The 20332-nt window shown below is 39.1% G+C and overlaps 1 protein-coding gene across 2 annotated transcripts in view; it reads left to right on the forward strand.

Annotated features, from left to right (window-relative positions):
* stk40 (serine/threonine kinase 40) overlaps positions 1 to 14660 on the forward strand; it is a 96708-nt gene extending 82048 nt beyond the window's left edge. For both annotated transcript variants that reach the window (XM_073034507.1, XM_073034506.1), the window contains exons 9-11: positions 1167 to 1286; positions 6424 to 6508; positions 10445 to 14660. In XM_073034507.1, the coding sequence (XP_072890608.1) occupies positions 1167 to 1286; positions 6424 to 6508; positions 10445 to 10660 (421 nt within the window). In that variant the 3' untranslated portion in view covers positions 10661 to 14660. The remainder of the gene's footprint in view (positions 1 to 1166; positions 1287 to 6423; positions 6509 to 10444) is intronic.
* The last annotated feature ends 5672 nt before the right edge of the window (positions 14661 to 20332 follow it).

The following is a 20332-nucleotide window of genomic DNA, read 5'->3' on the forward strand; positions in this document are numbered from 1 at the left end:
ACTCAGCAGGTCAGGCAGCATCTCTATGGAAAGGAATAAACAGTCGATGTTTCAGGCTGAGACCCTTCATCAGGACTGGAAAGGAAGGGGGAAGAAGCCAGAATCACTGGCTTATACTAACAGTTTATTATCTGAGAGCAATTAGACTTGCAAAACATTCTGAGAATTTTTTTTGTTAAATCATTGTCAACCTGTTCTGACCTTTTTTTGAGTGAGAATGAGTGAAGCATAACTGAGGCATGTAACTGAGTTTGACTCTTTCAGGGAGATTCAATCTACTCACAAATGTGATCATTTTCTTGGGTAGCGTTATCAGAACTTGTTTGGGAAAAATGTAATGTGCGGAGAAAGGACAGATGAGCATGAAGGTTGCACTCAGTTTTGAGGGAGTGTTTAATGTTGTAGTACCTTTAAGAGAATTTTCAATTTGACTGAGTTCTGAGTGGGAGTTTAAGCCCAAGGACTTGCCTTTGCATTAACTTTTTGTTTCAAGGAATAAAACATTTGCAATTAATTTTTTTCCAACCCAAACTCTTGAGGATGTGGGTCAATCCTAGTCCGTTATATAATCAAAGGAATCGGGTTCTTGGTGGACAATGTGTAGTCTGTTGATCCTTGATTTGTTTCTCCCTTACTGTTGTGTTCATTTTGCAAATATTGTTTTGCAAAGAAACACAAAGTGTTGGAGAAACTCATCAGTTCAGGCAGTATCCATGGAGTGGAATAAACAGTTGACGTTTCAGGCACAAGACGGGGTCCAGAGATACTACCTGATCTGGTCAATTTGTCCAGCATTTAATGTGTTACTCTAGATTTCCAGCATCTGCAAGATATCTAGAGTTTTTGCTTTGCAAAGAAACAGCTTTCAGTGTTCGAGAATTAGTTTCCATTACCAATCTAACATTGAGCTTTTTAATGTTTGTTTTTGAGTCTTACTGTTGCTCAAATCTGTTGGATTAGTTTTGTTTTTGTGTGAGTATTAGTCACTAGTTTCTTGTTGCTTGTCCTCTGCCTAAGGTCTTGGGTGTGCTGCTTTCTGACTCATGGGCTTGCATTGCTTTGTGAAATAGACTTAAAGAATTTTATTGTGCAGCTGGTCTAATGTTATGGGTTCTTTTGTAAAGGCCAGATTCAATGGGATTAATAATTTTTTCCCTTTCTGCCAGAGACTGCCGTGTATCAGAAAACACAGTTTGTTTGATTCAGAAATTGCTACTTCTGGATCCACAGCAAAGGCTAACGGCAGCTGAAGTGCTGGATTCATTGAGCTCCATCATAGCTACATGGTAAGTCCAGTGTGCAGTAAAGACAAGCTTCATATTCCTTACTGCCCTAAATTTGCATCAGTAAACCTTCAGATTTTCTGTTCCTTCCCTATGCCGCCACTACAGACTTTTAATCTTTTTATGAGGTCAGTTTGAGAGCATCAGCTGGAAAAGGATGAATCAAGTTTAATATCACTGTTTAATAGCAGCAGTGCAGTGCAATGCATAAAATATACTATAATATGCAAGAAATATACAGAAGATTCCAGTTAATTGGGATCAGTACATTTTGACCCAATTAGGCAGGCGACCCAATTAGCCGAAGTTTCACGGATGTAGTTAAAAAGGTATAAAGACAAACTGAGTAATAAATTGTATATTTAAATGAAGTACAGAACACTACCAATAGTACTACAGTTCCTAATAGTTATTGATGGGGGAATTCATCCAATGAACAAAATCAGTAGAGTGTCGATGATGGACTGCTTTCATAGAAGGCTGTCGACGATTGCGTTCTCCAATTCTTCATTATAACATTCAAGATGATTGTAGATACCTTCAAATTCTTTATAGTTCCTTATTTGTTGAAGTAGTGGAATCATTTCATTTTCACCTGAATGCTTGAAACTGCGATGTGCAAAACCGTTCCGAATTGTCTTGCTACTTTTTTCTCACCAACTATCAGTGCCAAGAATCTGTTTTTTGAAGACCAACATAGACAACTGTCGCTATTTAAAGCTGTTCACTCTAAGCATGGTGGTAGTGTCTAATGGCTACTCAAGCATGGGTGACTGACGTTAATTAGAATCTGTTTGGCCACAGTCCCCTGCCCCAATTAAGTGGCATAGTGTCCCAAATTATAGTGAAAAGAATCCTGACTATTTTCTCAATTAGTTTTTGTTCTTTAAGAGTTGCCTGAAATAAGCAGCTGCCCCAATTAACTGGAATCCACTGTATATTTTTTTAAAAACTAGATAAGTAGTGCAAAAAAAGAGGAAAAATACTGAGGTAGTATTCATGGGTTTATTGTCTGTTCAGAAATTGGATGACAGAGGAAGAAGCTGTTCCTAAAAACCTGATTGTGTCCCCTGAAGCTTTTGTACATCCTCTCTGATGGTAGTAATGAGAAGAAGGCGTGTCCTGGATGGTGGGGGTCCATAATGATGGATGCTACTATTTTGAGACGGCTTTTTTTTTAAGATGTCCTCTGCTGGGGATACTAGTGTCCATTGATGGAGCTAACTGATTTTGCAACCCTCTGCAGCTCTTTTCGATCATGTGCATTTGGAGCCTCCATGTCAGATGGTGATGCAACCCATTAGAATGCTCTCCATGGTACATCTGTAGAAATTTAGTCTTTGGTGACATATCAAATCTCCTCAAATTCCTATAACCTCATGTCTATAAAGAAACATTTGGTTCTACTATTTTATTCTTATTAAAGTTATGTGGTTCATTAACCTTTTGGAACTGTAGATTCTGTAAAATTTCATACAAGCCTTTACTTAGACAATCAAGTATAACCCCTTATAAATTCTAGGGCTAGGAAATGAGTATAAAGAAGTGAGCACCATATATTGCTTTGCAAAGTAATGTGGACAAAAATTGAACAGTTCCAGTTACGCTGATCTGCCAGCTCTCTGTAAGTGAACGTCCTGCAGGTGTTGACCTAGACGCCTTCCAAAATGCATTGTTCCACCACCAGCCTCTGTCATCTTTTCAGGCTTTGCGTTTCAGACCCTAAATGCTTTGCTTTATCTTTTTTTCTTAAGTCAATTTTCTGTAAAACTATTTATCATTTCGCTTTGGTAGGTTAAGTAATTGCTTCAGTGGTGCCTTCTGAAGGAAGGTTATTTCAGTTGCTTCAGTAAATACAGTTGGAGTTGGAAGTGTACATACACTTAGGTTGAAGACATTAAAACTCATTGTTTAACCACTCCACAGATTTCATATTAGCAAACTATAGTTTTGGCAGAGCGTTGATGACATCTACTTTGTGCATGACACGAGTAATTTTTCCAACAATTGTTTACAGACAAATTATTTCTCTTTTAATTGACTATATCACAATTCCAGTGGGTCAGAAGTTTACAAACAAAATCAAAAGAAATCGGCCAAGACCTCAGGGAGAAAAAAAATTGGGGACCTCCACAAGTCTGGTTCATCCTTGGGAGCAATTTCCAAATGCCTGAAGGTACCACATTCATCTGTACAAACAATAGTACACAAGTATAAACACCATGGGACCATGCAGCTGTCATACCACTCAGGAAGGAGACACATTCAGTCTCCTGGAGATGAAAGTACTTTGGCGCAAAAAGTGCAAATCAATCCCAGAACAACAACAAAAGACCTTGTGAAGATGCTGGAGGAAACAGGTAGACAAGTATCTATATCCACAGTAAGACGAGTCCTATATCGACATAACCTGAAAGGCTGCTCAGCAAGGAAGAAGCCACTGCTCCAAAACTGCCATAAAAAAGCCAGAATACAGTTTGCAAGTGCACATGGGGACGAAGATCTTACTTTTGGAGAAATGTCCATCTGGTCTGATGCAACAAAAATTGAACTGTTTGGCTATAATAACCATTGTTATGTTTGGAGAAAAAAGGGTGAGGCTTGCAAGCGGAAGAACACCATCCCAACTGTGAAGCATGGGGGTGGCAGCATCATGTTGTGGGGGTGCTTTGCTGCAGGAGGGACTGGTGCACTTCACAAAATAGATGGCATCATGAGGAAGGAAAATTATGTGGATATATTGAAGCAGCATCTCAAGACATCAGCCAGGAAGTTAAATCTCAGTCACAAATGGCTCTTCCAAATGGACATTGACCCCAAGCATACCTCCAAGGTTGTGGCAAAATTGCTTAAGGACAACAAAGCCAAGGTATTGGAGTGGCCATCACAAAGCCCTGACCTCAATCCGATAGAAAATTTGTGGGCAGAACTGAAAAAGTGTGTGCGAGCAAAGAAGCCTACAAATCTGACTCAGTTACACCTGTTCTGTCTGGAGGAACAAAATTCCAGCAACTTTTTGTGAGAAGCTTGTGGAAGGCTACCCAAAACGTTTGACCCAAGTTAAACAATTTAAAGGCAATGCTACCAAATACTAACAAAGTGTATATAAACTTCTAACCCACTGGGAATGTGATAAAAGAAATAAAAGCTGAAATAAATCATTCTCTCTACTATTATTCTGACATTTCACAGTCTTAAAATAAAATAGTGATCCTAACTGACCTAAGACAGGGAATGTTTTCTAGGATTAAATGTCAGGAATTGTGAAAAAATGAGTTTAAATGCATTTGGCTAAGGTGTATGTAAACTTCTGACTTCAACTGTACCTTTAGTTATTTACCTGCCAGAGAAAATAGGTCATCACTCTTCGTCTAGCCCATTTCTCTTGTAATTTGAAGGAAATGAAAGATAGTTTTTTTTTGAGAGAACTACCCAAGTCATCTTAGTCTTCCTTATACATGGGGGTGATGTGATGATAGACTGAGATTTGGTTATTAGAATGGAAACAGTAGGAATGAACTGATCCATCTCAGGTTGGCAGGCTGTGATTGGTGGGGCACCACAGGTATGTGTGCTTGGGCCTCAGCTGGTATTACAGCTCAGGGTGTCAAAGTTCAGCGTTCAGTTCTGGTGTCCTCTGTAAGAAAGATTGCACATTCTTCCCATGTACACATGGGTTTCCTCTAGTTGCTCCAGTTTCTTCCCATAGTCCAAAGACCTACCAGTTAATTGGTCATTGTAAATTGTCCTGTGATTAGGCTAGTGTTACATTTAGCATTGAGCAGCACAGCTTGTTGGGCTGGAGTAGTGTGTATCTCAAAATAAAATAAAATTAAATTAGCTTGCTGCATTTTCATTTATCATTTATTATCATTATTTATGTATTTATTCATTATTATTTGTTTGTCATTATCATTTATGTGCCTCAGAAATTATTTTCAGTAATTTGTTCTGAGCTGACTGCTCTGCAGTTACTTGGTCTATCCCCTTCTCTTATAAACAGTCACATTAGTTGTCTTTCCCCAGCATTGTGCCTCAAGTTGAAGTTTGCAAAAATTATAAATCAGGTTGTGGGTTGTTTCCTCCTTTTACATCCACTTTTTCGAATGCTAGATATTTTTGTTAATCACTTCCATTAGATCACATTCTTCCTCAATGTGAATGTCAGTATAATCGGCTATCCCTCGTGGGCTTCTGTTAGCTCTGTTATAAACTTAACTAAAAGTGTTATGCATTTCCAAAAATTCTGCTACTCCTGTTTCCCTATTATTTAAATATAATTATGAATGTTTCTCAAGACTCTTGGAAACATAACAAATTTAGTTATGTTTATTTACAAGCTGGAATAATACATGCATTTTTAGTTTCAAGATGTCATCATCTAAGCCAAAGAGCACTTTGACATTTCATTTTCAGCTTTTCCCTTTCACAAATATTGGTTGTTTTTTTTTTCTCTTCAAAGAGATCTTGTTGCCTTGGCAATCTATTTATTGCACATGATTCAGTCTTCCATGATGATTCAGTAGAAGGAAAATGCTCTGCCTTTTGCCCCTAGCCACATCATTTTAAATCCTGGAAATCAACTAATGGCAAATGCTGGAAATCATAACCGAAAGCAGTCACTGAACCAGGTCAGGTAGCATCTATGGAAAAAGAAAGAGTTCTTGTTCTCAGTAAAATACCTTTCATCAGAATTTGGGGAGAAAAGAGAAGGCAAGTTGTTTCAGGAAGATGGAGCAAGAATTTTTGGGACAGAGAAATATCTTGTAAGTTGGAGCAGGGATTACAATAATGAGAAACTGTTCACAACGTCACTTGATGGCATAATGAAGGCAGCTGGAGAAAAAGTTGTGAAAGTTGTGCAGATTAGAGTGCTCAACAGATCGGGTAAGGTTAATGAAGAGAGAAGAGTTGACTAATTATTACAGATAGATAGTTACTGAGAACTGGGAAGTATTGAAACATAGAAAAAGTGAATTGGATCCTTTTATCTGTTTTAAGAACCTTGCTTGCATTTATTTTCAAAATGCAATTAATGTTGCCAAATATTTGCCAGTGTATTAGCTGGATAATGTTGCTATATTGTTTGGGGAAAAATTGTGTGTTTTATTTTGGTCAAAATGCTTTGATCTTTTTGCAGGCAGTCTCTTTCATCACTTAGTGGCCCTTTACAGGTGGTGCCAGATATTGATGACCAAGTCAACAATCCAGAAATCTTACAGGAGGTATGAAAGCTGCAAAGTTGATTCGGTGCTGATAATGCATGTATCATTCAGTTTATTGTCAGTAGAATTAAAAATCAATCTGCATAAATGTAATAATTTAGTTAAGTACAGTTTAAATCCATAAGAGTTGTCTGTCTCGGATTATACTGTTGTTCAAACATATAGTGACCTCATCTTTGTGTCTCAGCACCATAGCTACACTGATTTGAAGCACCCAACTCGTATTTGTGCAATGATCCAAATATATTTATTTGGCTTTGTTAACTAGATTGAACTTTAAAGAAGCAGTGCAGGAAAATGACTCACTTGCTCTCAAAAAGTCTTGTCTTCCATTTGTTATGCTGCTGTTTCAACTACTAATTAAACATTGTATGCCTGGCTTTAGATTCAATGAATCATGCAAGCTTTTTGGCACTGGGAATTGGCTAGCTTGTACACCCAAATGACTGTGTAGCCAGCATGCCTTGCAGTCTCTTTTGGAGTTGATGTCACTTCACCCGACATGACTGCTGAGTTTTGGTTTTGTATCTCCTGAAACTGGTTTGTTCATACAACCTGTTCAAAATACTATTGTTTACAGGGTTTCACAACCAACCCTGTGGTGCACAGTGTAATCAAGCAGGTGCTGTGTCATCTTGCATTCATGCACACACATCAACAGTCATTCACATGCAGCAGTGTGAAGTCTGCATTCCGTACTAGATTAACTAGTAAGGCCAGTGAAGGTACCACCTGAAATTCAGCAGAGACCAAAGAGTATGCTTTTAATTTTTTTTGCCCAGTGCCTGATGTCTTTAACTCTCCAAGCCTTTGGCATGTGGGAGGAAACCCAAACAGTTACAAGAACGACAGTTTTGTATTGTACCTGTGGCAACATGTACTTGCACATACTACAGAAAACTCAACTTTAACTTGCAAACTCCACACAGGTAACACCCTAAGGTCAGGATTTAACCTTGGTTTCTGGGACTGTGAAACAGCAACTCTTGCTGGCTATAGTTGAAGGGAATAAAGAACATTAACATGGAAATGAACTATTTAACCTTTTGTGTTTTCAAATAGATTATGTCCATTCCCTATCTCATTTTACTGCCTTATCATTAGTCAACAAAAATAAAACTTTTAATCTTGGTCTTGAAATCTTGAATTGGTCTCTAAGAATCCACAATTTAGAGTTTGTTACATATTCCCAGTAGTATTTGTGTGGAGGAGCTCCTTTGTGGCTTCACTCATGAGTAGCCTGGTCTAATTATAAGATTCTATCCCTCTGTTCTGGAAGCTGACCCGATCAAAGAAAGCTGTTTATCTACATTTATATCATACCTCAGTACATTGAAACAGTGTCATTAAGGTTTTGTCTTCACTAAGAAGGAAGGCAGTAAAATGGAGCTGAGGTACAGAGCAACCACCTTCTGATTGAACACGCAGAGTTCACTTTCATTCGAGTGTCATTCACTCCCTTCATCTCCGTCAAATTCTTACATGACACTCTAGTCCCTTTGATCTATGCTGCCTTGCAGTGGACCATTCTTGTTAGCCCCATATCCCTATCCCTATATTTAAAATTTTTAAAAAATTGGATAGGTATATGGACAGGAAAGGAATGGAGGGTTATGGGCTGAGTGCAGGTAGGTGGGACTAGGTGAGAGTAAACGTTCGGCACGGACTAGAAGGGATGAGATGGCCTGTTTCCGTGCTGTAATTGTTATAGGCTATATGATTATATCCTTATTTCCTTGTACATTATTCTCTGTCATGTACACCTGTTAACTACCCTTTGATTTTTTTTTCCCCATTGATCTAAACAATTTATCTTGTCTAACTTGCCGGCAAGCTAGAACCGAGAGGGAACTCAGTTAATCTGTAAACATTAAGTCATTCCACAACACACAAAGAAGTCATGGAGGATGTGACATGGAATCAGGTCCTTTTGCTCGTCAATCACTTGTGTTAATCACACGTTCCTACAACCTCCATATAGGTGGCATCCAGGTCCCTACAGATGTGAGACTGTAGCACCAGTCCTGATGAAGGGTCTCGGCCTGAAATGTTGACCATTTACTCTATGCTGCCTGGATTCCTGGTTTTGTGTGTATTACTTTGATTTTCAGCATCTTCAGATTTTCTCTTGTTTGTGGCACCTTGATTACCTTACTTTTCATATAATCTCTATATGAGTAATAATCTGTCAGTTTAAGACTGCTGCAGGCACCAACATGATTCTGTGAATTTTCTCACCCTTGTGACTAATTCATTTCTATGAATTGGTGCCTAAAGCTGAGTATTTCTTCAGATGTTTTTTTTTCTTAAATTGAATTTATCTTAATACTTTTAACTTCTAACCCCCTTGAAGTAACGACTGACATCCAATGATGATGTTTAGTGCTTTTGGAATGTTTTAAATGACTTCTAAATGATTCTCCTCAATGATACTAATACACTGTCATGAAGGAATATTTGAATCTGTATTGACCCAGCACAATATGTTGCCGTATTAATCTGTAATTATTTTTATCAACTCCTTTTGACTCTTTATTTCTCTGACCCCATCCACTTGGTCCCTCTTGACATAGATCTGTAACTCTGTTTCTTCAGGCCATTAATGGATCTGATTAATAATCCCCAGCAGAGATCCTAAGAGAACTTTATGGGGGAAAGGGCAAATTTATTATTACTAAATTGCTTTTATACATTTATGCTTCACGTATGGCATTAACAGGCATTTGCTGTAGTTATTTGTGCCATAAAAGCGTCAGAGTTGGTTGTTTAGTGCTGAACTCTTATTGAACTTGCCTTTATAGTTAACCACAAAAAACTCATGAAACCCATTTCCATACACTAGTCATAGTTGCCTTGACTTTTGTTACTGTTTCTCATTTGCTATCCTAAAAATAACCAGCCAAGGTTTGCACACTAAACTGCTTTGCCGTTGAATTTGCTCATACTCATTACATGTTACTTCGATGCAACTGTTAGGCAGTATGTCTTGTCACATTAATGCCAGTGCTCAGCAGTTTGATGTGAGGCAGAAGATTTGGCAATTAGCCATTTATTTCACGATGCTATGGAGAATATTGTAAGGCAGTAAAATAATTGGTGAACTTTCAGCAAGAATCATGCATTCTTAATGTACAAATAAATAGTCTCCTCATCGCTGGCCATTTGCGTTTAGCATTGCCAAGTGCTACAGTTTGAGACTGCCTCTCCCTGGCAGTAAAAGTTCTGATGTTACATGATTATAGGTAGTTTCTATTCACTAGATACAAAGTAAAACTAACTGAATTTAGCATTCATTGGCTTTTTTATTTAGAGAGGCATAAGATCCTTTGCAAAGAGGACATTATCGGCTCACCCAGAGTATTAGTGTTTAGGCACATCAGGAAGAGTAGTAGAAGATTCCACATGTACTACCTCTACTGTACTTGGTGGGAATGACTGAGTAGCAAAATGGAAAAAACATTCTACTTACAAGACTTAATTTGCTTCGGGCAAAAATTTCAGCACACAACTGGCCTTCACTACTTTCTGACCTGTGCTGTCTGTAGTATGAAGAGTTGTGGTTATGATCAAGTAACTGCTTCTTTCATGCCCTATGGACTAAGAGTATTTCAGTTGCATGTTTTTACTATGCAACTTACTTAAAGCTAGTTCAAAAATGAGGATCCTGGGAGGATCTTGAGTTGTGTTGTGATATGGCCTTGGATTTGTTACTCACAGCAATTTAAAATGGCCATCCCAATTTTTATGGTGATAGTATTTACATCTTTGCTCTAAATGCATTGGGAAGAAATGTGGTGTACTGACATTTTTTTTAATTTGGTGCATTAATTTTGAATTGCTAGAAAATGCACTGAAGCTTGACTGAAAATAGTGCAAGACTAAAGTGTTATATCTCTAACTATGTATGCTCTCCATTTTTTTCTCTCTCTCATCCAGGCAAAAGTCACAGAAGAGTCGTCACAGTATGAATTTGAAAACTACATGCGGCAGCAGTTAATGCTGGCTGAGGGAAACACTATGCACGAGGTGAAGAGTTTTGCACAGAAGAGACAGTTTAGCAACATCCCGCCAGTGAGGCGATTGGGCCATGATGCCCAGCCCATAAATCCTCTCGATGCAGCAATTCTTGCTCAGCGCTACCTGCGGAAATGATGGGCAGACACAGGACAGGAATCTCCGCGTGCCAATTTAACAGCACAGTAATACTCATTGTGCCACGTACTACCAATCCTGAGCAATACAGTATTCTGTAACAGATATGTAGCATTGGATACAATCTCCTCAAAAGGATAGCTGTAGTTTTGAGACAACTGAAGATGGCTCTTTAAAAAGGACAATATTGCAGCATCTTCTGGGATAGTAGTAGATTTTAGTTTTACTTTATATAATCTACCTCTTTATTCATTTAATCATGACACTTCTCAGAACTGTATATTGAGAGACTAGGCCGAGGTATTTGTCCTATGTTTTGACTCTGTAAAGAACTTGTACTGCGAGGGATTGTAAGAGCATTAAGAATTGGGCAAGTTCATTGCTGTGGAGTTCCAATTTGCCCAAAATACCTATCAACTAATAATCTTATTTTGTTTTTCTACCTGCCCACCCCTCCCCATTTGTTACTTATTTTTGTCAAATTCAGTGTGGTACAAAATGCCCATCAAAAGAAAATGTGAAGGAAAGAAAACTAATGTGATTAATTCCCAGAAAAATTGTTTATACTGTGTGCATCTGCAGTTATCGGTTCAGCGAACCTTCCCCCCTTTTTTTTGCTTTGCTTTTATTTTTATTGTGGAATTGAAAGCTTTTAACCTGGAGTTTGGAGTTTGATATATTTTTTAAACTACAGTACTTCAACAGCAGTTTGTATTCCATGGCCACAGGAGTTTCAAGTTCACTGAGCTGCAGAACACTAGTGTCATTTCTATATTTCTAAACAAGCTCAGGGACAACATTTAGTGTCTTCACATGGATTTCAGTGATGCATAGAAAATTTTGTTGGTGTTTCTATGCTTAACAATGCACCACTTGTCCAGGCGGAGTGTTTGGATTACCCATCAACAGTGTTTGAAGACCCCATGTTGATGCTGGTAGAAATTTGAGGTGAACTGGCCATAATAGTTACCAGTGTACTGGTTGTAGCACTTCGTTGATTCGGTATCTACAAATCTAGTAACAACCATGTCTTTGCTGCGATAGTGTGTTCAGTGAGTCTATCGACACCTTCATTTTTGCCCCCTTGCTACTAGGTGATGCACAGAGTTTTCAACTATGAAATGTTCTTCAATGAAGTTGGTAGGGCAATGAGGAGGACATGGATGATAGGGAAGTTACGTCTGGTTGTAATCATGTACCTCTGTGTACTTCAGTTTGTAGCTTTTCCTTTGTTGGGACAGATTTTTTTTTACCTGCAGCAATGGATCTAATAACATAAAGGCTGTGACTAACTACTGGCAATGGCATTTAGTATAACTCCTCTTGGTGACACCTTGGTGGTCTTGCTTAAATAAAATGCTTCCAGCTTTGTTACTTGAGGATGTATCAAACTCCTCTATGATGTGGCAATCTGACATATGTTTTTTTTTAAAGCATAGCCTGCTAGCTCCAGCATCATTACTAGTGATGAATATCCATTGACTCTAAAATGGGCAATAGATTCCATCAAAAATGGGATTCTCCACCATTTTTTTTTCTCTTTTGAAGGACAGTTGAGACTGTTATATTGCTCACCCTCTCAAGACCTAGATTTGGATGCTGTTTGATAATCTAACATCCTAGGATTTATATTAAAGAGGTCTTTGGAGTGTAGTTCAACTGTAGCACAATCATGCCAGCCAGATATTGCCTCAGTAAACTTCAGTATGGCTTTAGTTATCTTAGGCCTAATTTTAATAGGGTATGTAAAATTACTCTGTGGTCACCAATGATGTTGAAATCTTGTGTGTATATATATTTTTTGTGGTAGGTTTTGGGCTTCATTGGATTTTAATATTGTTTGGAATTTAATTTGGTTTTAATACCCTAAATAAATGCCTATCTTGCCTAAATATAGTTAACATGTGAAAATACAGTTCTCTATCAGTTAAAGGAGAGAGAATGTTCCTACAGAACCTTTTGTTGTACAAAAAGTTGTGTAGTAGGAGGTACAGTACACCTTGAACAGGCAATGCTAGTTACTGTGGATGGTGGGGGAAAAAAAGTAAGGCTAGTCCTTGTTTTCACTGTAAGCTTGGGATAAATAAAGGAGTGAGTTGTACTTATTTTGAGGAACTGAAGCATGCAAGTAATTCATTGAAAATGTATTGTTGCCTGATAGAAGAGTACAGGTGTCTGAGGTTTTTTTCACATTTTTGAATAACTTTTGTGGACTCTTCTCTGCCTCCTTCTCCCAGTCTAAAAGTTTGCTAACTGTTTCTAATTTTCTTCGGCCTGTGTTTGAAAGATAGTTCCTTAACCTTTATAGTAGTGAGCAAAGCCTTTGTTGAGCATCAGATTGAGAAATCTTCAATACAAAGAGTTCATTTAAATGTTTATTAACGGGGGAGAGTTGTATAAAAGAAATCAAACAGATTCAAATACTTGTAATTTTAATATGTATTATGGAAATATTTGTGTTTTTGTGTGACAGAACTATTTCTATAATATATATTAAACTGAAATAAGCTGTATCCAGTTGACTAACCCAATCCATAGGTGTTTGGGTTGGTAAGGGATAGCAAAGGCAATGTATTGACTTGAGTTTGGATTGAAGATTTGCAATATTTTGGAGACTTTTGGGCCCTCAGGGATTAGTGTTATGGGACTTGTTTGGGTCTAGGTGCTTTCTGATGTGCTGAGTTGGAAATACTTAACTCTGTGTAGAGGTTTTCTTGTATTAGCAAGTTGAGCTTTCAATGGATCAAACTGTCCATTCAGTTGCACACGAGGATGAGTTTGTTGGTCTGATCAGGGATCTGTTGAGTGGATATATCCCATATATACCTGTGAGCTAATAAATTGAAGTGGAATATAAAGCAGCAATCTATAAGACTCAAGAATGGATGGGTTAAAGTGCATAAGGTTTTTTAAAATAATTTTTAAGAAATTGAAGTGGTCTTCTATGGCCAAGGTAGCTTTATAAATGGTGAATGTGAGGCTTGTTGAAGTAAGGATTGACATCTGCTGGCCAGTTAACTCTGCGTCTAAAGATGGTGTGGTTGTAGGTGTTCAAATGGAGGTCTTAACTGATGAGCTTTGTTCACCATTTGTAACATGTCACTATTTCTTTGGGCTGGTTGGAGCCTTGTGTTTGGAATTGGTGATGCAGCCAGCCACAACTATAACTCTCAGGATCTATAGCAGTTGGTTCTGAACATGTCAGCTGTGTGGAATTGTGCTTTGTAATGGGCTATTGCCATGGTAAAGCACAACAGCTATGAAGAATATTTTGGTATAAATATGTCAACCTGAGCAGAGTTGGAAGGGGCGGCAGGAACTGGCCGAAGACCCTGTTACAGAGTGCAGGCTGACTGTTTCTCTTGGATCTTGTTCATAAGTAAACAACAGCTTAATGGAGCACTCCTGTCCATTATAATCTTGAACTGTTTCCTATGCCTCTTCTCTCCCAGTCCTATACAAATATTTCAGCTGAAGGGTGACATCCTGGCCATCTCCACTGTTTAGCTGAGAGAAACACAGCTTAAAAAAATAAATCTGCCTTTCAAATGTTTCTCATTCTTGACTGAATTTTCTGAGCCTTACGTTAGTTTGGCTGCTCCAGATTTTTTTTTTGGTTGTAACTTGTACATAATTAAAAGAAAACTAATTTTGTGAAGACAGTTCAAGACCTGTCACAATTAAAGCCATGGATTTTAGTTCATCCTGCAGAATCTGCTATATTATTGAGTAAGTTTTCCTTTGTTCCCTTTAATTATGTGTTTATGGTATAAGTGATTGTCTAATCAGACTGGAACAGCGCAGCAGCCCGTGCATGAGAATGATTTGTGTGTTTAAGCTGCCTCTGGGTGTAGCAATTGAAGTAGGTTGTATGAGATGTCAGTAGAAAGGAATTGTGATCATTGTATACAAATTTATATAAAATAAAGATGACATATTTTTGTACTTCATTAAATCTACTTGCATGTCAGCAATAAATTTCATACTGTAGAAAAGCTCATTTTCATGTGTGGTTAAATGGGTTTGTATCTAGTTAGCTGACATTTAAAATTGTTGAATCCAAAATTATCTTAACAAGGTCATGTGATATTTCTCCCGCTGCGATAAATGACCTCCAGAAGGTAATTGACAGTGAGAGACTGCAAATGCTAGAAATCTGAAGCAAAACACAAAGGAGCTGGAGGAATTCAGTGGGTTATGCAGCATCTGGAAAAGGAAATAGTTGACGTTTCAGGTTGACCCATCATCTGCACGTCAGAAGTACCATCTTTCAGCAGAGATGTTGGACTGAAGTCCTGTATAATTGACCCCATGCTATGACTAAATATAGGACATTAGCCTTCAGCCCTCAATGTTCTGACATTTTAACCTACTCAAGATCAATCTAACCCTTCTTCCCTAGATTACCTCCATTTTTCTACCATCTATGTGTGTATACAAGTTTCTTAAACGTCCCCAATGTGTATGTATCTTCCTCACCACCACCCCTGCAGGGCATTTCATGCACTCACCACTGTGTTTATATGGAAAAAAGGAAATGGACAAACTTAACTCACTCCCCCCTATAGATTCCTTATTCTTTCTTCTTTTGCCCATTATGCCACTGGCATTTAGGGCAGCAATGATGTCCTCCATCTCTGGCAGCATTCATGGCTTCCTTCATTATGTCAGTAGCTTCCTCTTAGTCATGCAAGTCCCAGATGTGACACAGGAATATCTTCATACACAGATGTCAAGGATTCTTCATTGCCTTTTCTGTAACAACAGTTAGTTTGAGCAGTCAGGGTTGTTGGCCCTGAGCTGAACCTGGAGGATCAGTGGACTACTCTTAGTCTGCCCTCTACCTATTGACCTATTTGGCATGGGTGACCCTACCAAGAGCCAAAGCATAAAGCCCTGACTCAAGCCAGCATATCTCTCCGGGTCATTGAAGCACACAAACCTCCAAACCACGACAAGGTTGTGGTTCTCTTAATGGTATGGTTTCCTCCAACCACCTTAACATTACACCCCTTGACATTGACCATTTCCACCTTGGAAAAATATTTCTGGCTATTCACTCTATCAGTGCCTCTTTGTTTTTACATTTCCAGAAAGTCACCTCTCATCCTCCTTTGCTCCAAGGTGCAAAATGCTAGCTCCGTCAACCTGTACTTGTATGCATGCTCTTTAATCCAGGCAGCAAACATAGAAACACAACTTTTTTTGGGAGACTGTTCAGCCTGTTGTACCCATGCCACTGTTCTTTCTACTTTGTAGATTTGAAGAGTTTGGCACATTAGGTGGGATTTGGGTTCTTCAGTGTACTTGAACTGCCCTTCCAGTGAGATAAAGGCCTATTTACTGTGTGTAAGAAAGCTTTTTTCAACTCTTTAATCAATGTGCAACTGTTGGCCTTTCTGCTGAGTGAGGTAGGTCCTTGAAGTTCTTGTATCGTATAAAACTGTGCTGCCTAATTTACTGCAGTGCCTCTGAGCTCCAGCTACCTGGGTGTGATCCTAACCTCCAGTGTTTGGATTTTGCACAATCTCCCAGAAGTCATGGGGTTCCACGTCTTCCACTCTGTTTCCTTCAGGTCCCAAATATGTGCTGGAAAGTTAATTGGCCACTGTAAAAACTTACATTTTTAGGTGTTCTTTGACCCCTTCTTAGTATCTCTAAAACAGTGAATCTATTTAGAAGCTTGTATAGATTGAGCATGAAATCTAAAATGTTTTGACAAACTTATATACATGTACAGTGGAGAGAATCCTGACCAGTTGTATCATGGCTTTGTGTGGAAATATCTATATCCAGGTATGGAAAAGTCTACATATAGAAAGTGGTGGATACAGCCCAATCTATCACAGGCAAAGCCATCCCCACCATTGAGGGACAGTTACAAGGAGCTCTGTTACAAGAAAGCTCTATCCCTCAACATCCAGGTCATGGTCTCTTAACTGCTACCATTGGGCAGGAGGTACAGGAGCCTTAAATCCTACACCATCAAGATTAGAAACTGTTACTACCCTACACCTATCAGCATCAGGCTCCTGAATTGGAATGGACAACTTCACTCACCACAGCACTACAACCTGTAGACTCACTTTCAACAACTCATGCTTTCAATTTATTATTTGCATGTTTTGTCTTGCACATTGGTTGTTGGCCAGTCTATGCATAACGTTTAATAAATGTTATTTTATTGTCCTGTGAAGGCCTGCAAAGAAGTGAATCTCAAGATGGAATATAGTGACATATGCATACTTTGATAATAAATTTACATTAACTTGACTATTGGTCAAGTTTTCAAATGATCTAGCATGCCTCAAGGTCGAAGAGACAAGATTCCATCGGGTCTTCAACTGGGCTTAACTCTAACTTGCATGTATGTATAAAACTTCTCTGAGCCTACTCTTTTATCACAGTTTCCTAGTTGGCAATGTCTGGGCTGGTACTCACCGGAGTTTAGAAGAATAATGTGGGAGGGGGATCTCATTGAAACCTTTTGAATATTGAAAGGCATAGATAGAATGGATGTGGAAAGGATGTTTCCTAAAGTGGAGGAGTCTAGGATCGGAAGGTACAGCTTCAAGATAGAGGTGTCTGTTTAGAACAGATGAAGAGGAATTTCTTTAGCCAGAGTGTGGTAAATCTATGGAATTCTTTGCCACAGACAGCTGTGGAGGCCAAGTCATTGGGTATATTCAAAGCAGAGGTGTATTGGTTCTTGATTAGTAAAGGTGTTAAGGGTTAGGAGGAAAAGGCAGAAGAATGGGGTTGAGAGGGATAATAAATCAGCCATGATGGAATGGCGGAGCAGACTTGATGGGCTGAATGGCCTAATTCTGCTGTTCATATGTCTGATGATTGCTTGAAGAACTTCTAGTAGTTACCCAACATGAAACATTGCAATACCCACATTTGCTGGCTCATGTGCAACAGTTACAATATTTCAAAACTACTAAATTGCCTTTTTTGTGTAATATTCATTGCAAACTTTGATCATCCCCTCCGTTTATTTTTGCTGTTAGAATGAGAAGTTGGTACTCAGAGGAAAGTGAATCTGCAGCTGCTCAATGCCGTTTCAATGAAATTTTAAGTGCAAAAGTGCCCCCTAGGCTTGTGATTTTTTTTTGACATGCAAAGCTGAATGGAAATATTTAACAGTGAAGCCACATCTTAATGCGTGCTACAAATGACCCAGCAATTCCCTATCACGTTATTAATTTACCAGCCATGGTGTGTGCAATTTCATTTCCTCTGGTTAGTTAATTCGATGTCTAAAAATTAGCCATACTTCTGTGCACAGAGGTCATCAGCTACATTTTACAAAGAAAGCTAAATATTAGCTTTATTTGTCACATGTAGATGGAAACATGCAGTGAAATGCATCACTTGCATCAAACCAAATCAACGAAGGTTATGCTGGCCCAAGTGTTGCCATGCTTTCAGCACAAAGTGCTTTCATTCACGCAATTCACTAGCCCTAAATGTACATCTTTGGAATGTGGGAGGAAGCAGGAACACCCAGAGAAAACCCATGTGGTCAAGGCGAGAATATGAATCCCAATGTTACAGGTGGCACTGTAATAGTTTTGTGCTAACCGCTACACTACTGTGTTGTCACTTTTTGTCAAGGACGTGAGCCAAAGTTTAAAAAAGATAACTGCCTCGCTGCACTTTAGGATTGTCTAAGCACAGCTCCCCTTGATTCCAGGCATCAGCTCCAATTCTAGTATACCCGTCACTTGCACCTCTTCAGCTTCAACCGAGTGATCCTTCTAGATCTGGCTGCCTTCTCCCATTGAGATGTCTTTTGGTCAACCTTAATATTCTCAAGCTTGTCTTTTTTGTGAATAGTTTTGCAACAACCCTTCTTGATGTGGAATGCACAATTGGCTTGGAGAAACCCTCTGAGAACAAGTCCAAGAGCCTATTAAGACAGCACCAGTTATTGTAAAGAACACGCCTATCATTAAACCTTCCACAACAAGGTAGCAGACCTATCTATGATAAAGGAACACACACAAATGCTGGTGGAACGCAGCAGACCAGGCAGCATCTATAAGGAGAAGCACTGTCGACGTTTTGGGCCGAGACCCTTCGTCAGGACCCCAATTTTCACTTTAGGAGATTGCATCTAGTTCTACTGCTATCTGAGTGGTAACCTGAGACCCCAGGCTTTGGTCTAAACTGATGGCCAGTTCCCCTTGAGGAATTTAATCAACATGGGAAAGGATGGAGCAATATCGACGGGGGGGGGGGGGGGGGAAATGTCTCCAACTGAGAAGATTTCATCCTCGAGTATATGCTGCATGTGTAAATGAACTGCCAATTGTTAACATGGATCTCTTAGGTTACCTTGAATCACCACTCTGGTAAAGCACTCTGTTCTGTTCTTTCGAAGTCCAAAGCAAGTGACTGTCTGTCTATCTACATGTAAGTAATCTGCTGGAGGAACTTGGTGTGTCAAAGCAGCATCTGTAGGGTGAAAAAAGTGCCAAGATTTCCAAGTCAAAACTCCTGATTTCAGCATCTACAGTTTCTTGTGTCCACATCTGTATCGAAATGTATTTTCTAAAGTTTGTGTGGCAATATGTTAATATATTAATATGCAATGTGTAACATATGGACTAACATATGAGGAGCGTTTATCGGCTCTTGGATTGTATTCATTAGAGTACAGAAGAATGAGAGGGGATCTCATAGAAACATTTCGAATGTTGAAAGGGTTGGACAGAGTAGATGTGAAAAGGCTGTTTCCCTTGGTGGGTGAGTCCAGGACAAGAGGTCACAGTCTTAGAATTAGAGGATACCCATTTAAAACAGAGATTAGGAGAAATTTTTTTTTAGCCAGAGGGTCGTGGATTTATGGAATTCGTTGCCACTTACAGCTGTGGAGGCCCAATCATTGAGGGTGTTTAAGGAGGAAATTGACAGGTATCTGATTAGTCAGGGTATCAAGGGATATGGGGAAAAAAGCCGGAAATGCGTACTAGACGGGAGAATAGTTTAGCTCATGGTGGAGTGGCGGAGCAGACTCGATGGGCCAAATGGCCTACTTCTGCTCCTTTGTCTTGTGAATAGTTTTGTCAATTCAATACCACACCAACCATGATTTTAATGAGTGGCGGAGTGGGCTTGAGGGCGTGCGTGACCTAGTTATTCCTGCCCCTCTTTTTATTGTCCAGAGTTTTTAAATGCTGGCATTTGTTCTACCACAATTCACCACACAGCGGCAGTGTTGCGCTTAAACAAGTCAAACTGTTCATCGGGATTTCTTCCCCCCCTCCCCATTCAGGTTTCATGTAATATCTAGTTGGTCAAATGAAGAAACCACTCTAATAACAAGATGGTCTTTGTTTATATTATTTGCTATATATTGCGTATTCTGAGTCATACAGCGCAGGAAAGGAACCCTTTGCTCCATTAGGCCCATAAATAACAAGTGAACAGTAACTATCTACTGTATACCAATTCCCTTTTCCAGTACTTCGCCCTTGTCAGGCTCTGCCTTTGATTTATGTGCTCATGTTGATACTGTGTCAACTTCCACTATCTTTTCAGCAGTGTGGTCAAGATTCCAACCGCCCTCAGAATCTCCTGTCCCTTTCCTTTAAAGTTACGCCCTCTAGTTTCAGATATCTCTGATGGATTTTTGTCTCCCGATGGGTTTGCTTCAGCCTCCCT

This window comes from Hemitrygon akajei, chromosome 32 (assembly GCF_048418815.1).
Source record: "Hemitrygon akajei chromosome 32, sHemAka1.3, whole genome shotgun sequence".
Classification (NCBI taxonomy): domain Eukaryota; kingdom Metazoa; phylum Chordata; class Chondrichthyes; order Myliobatiformes; family Dasyatidae; genus Hemitrygon; species Hemitrygon akajei.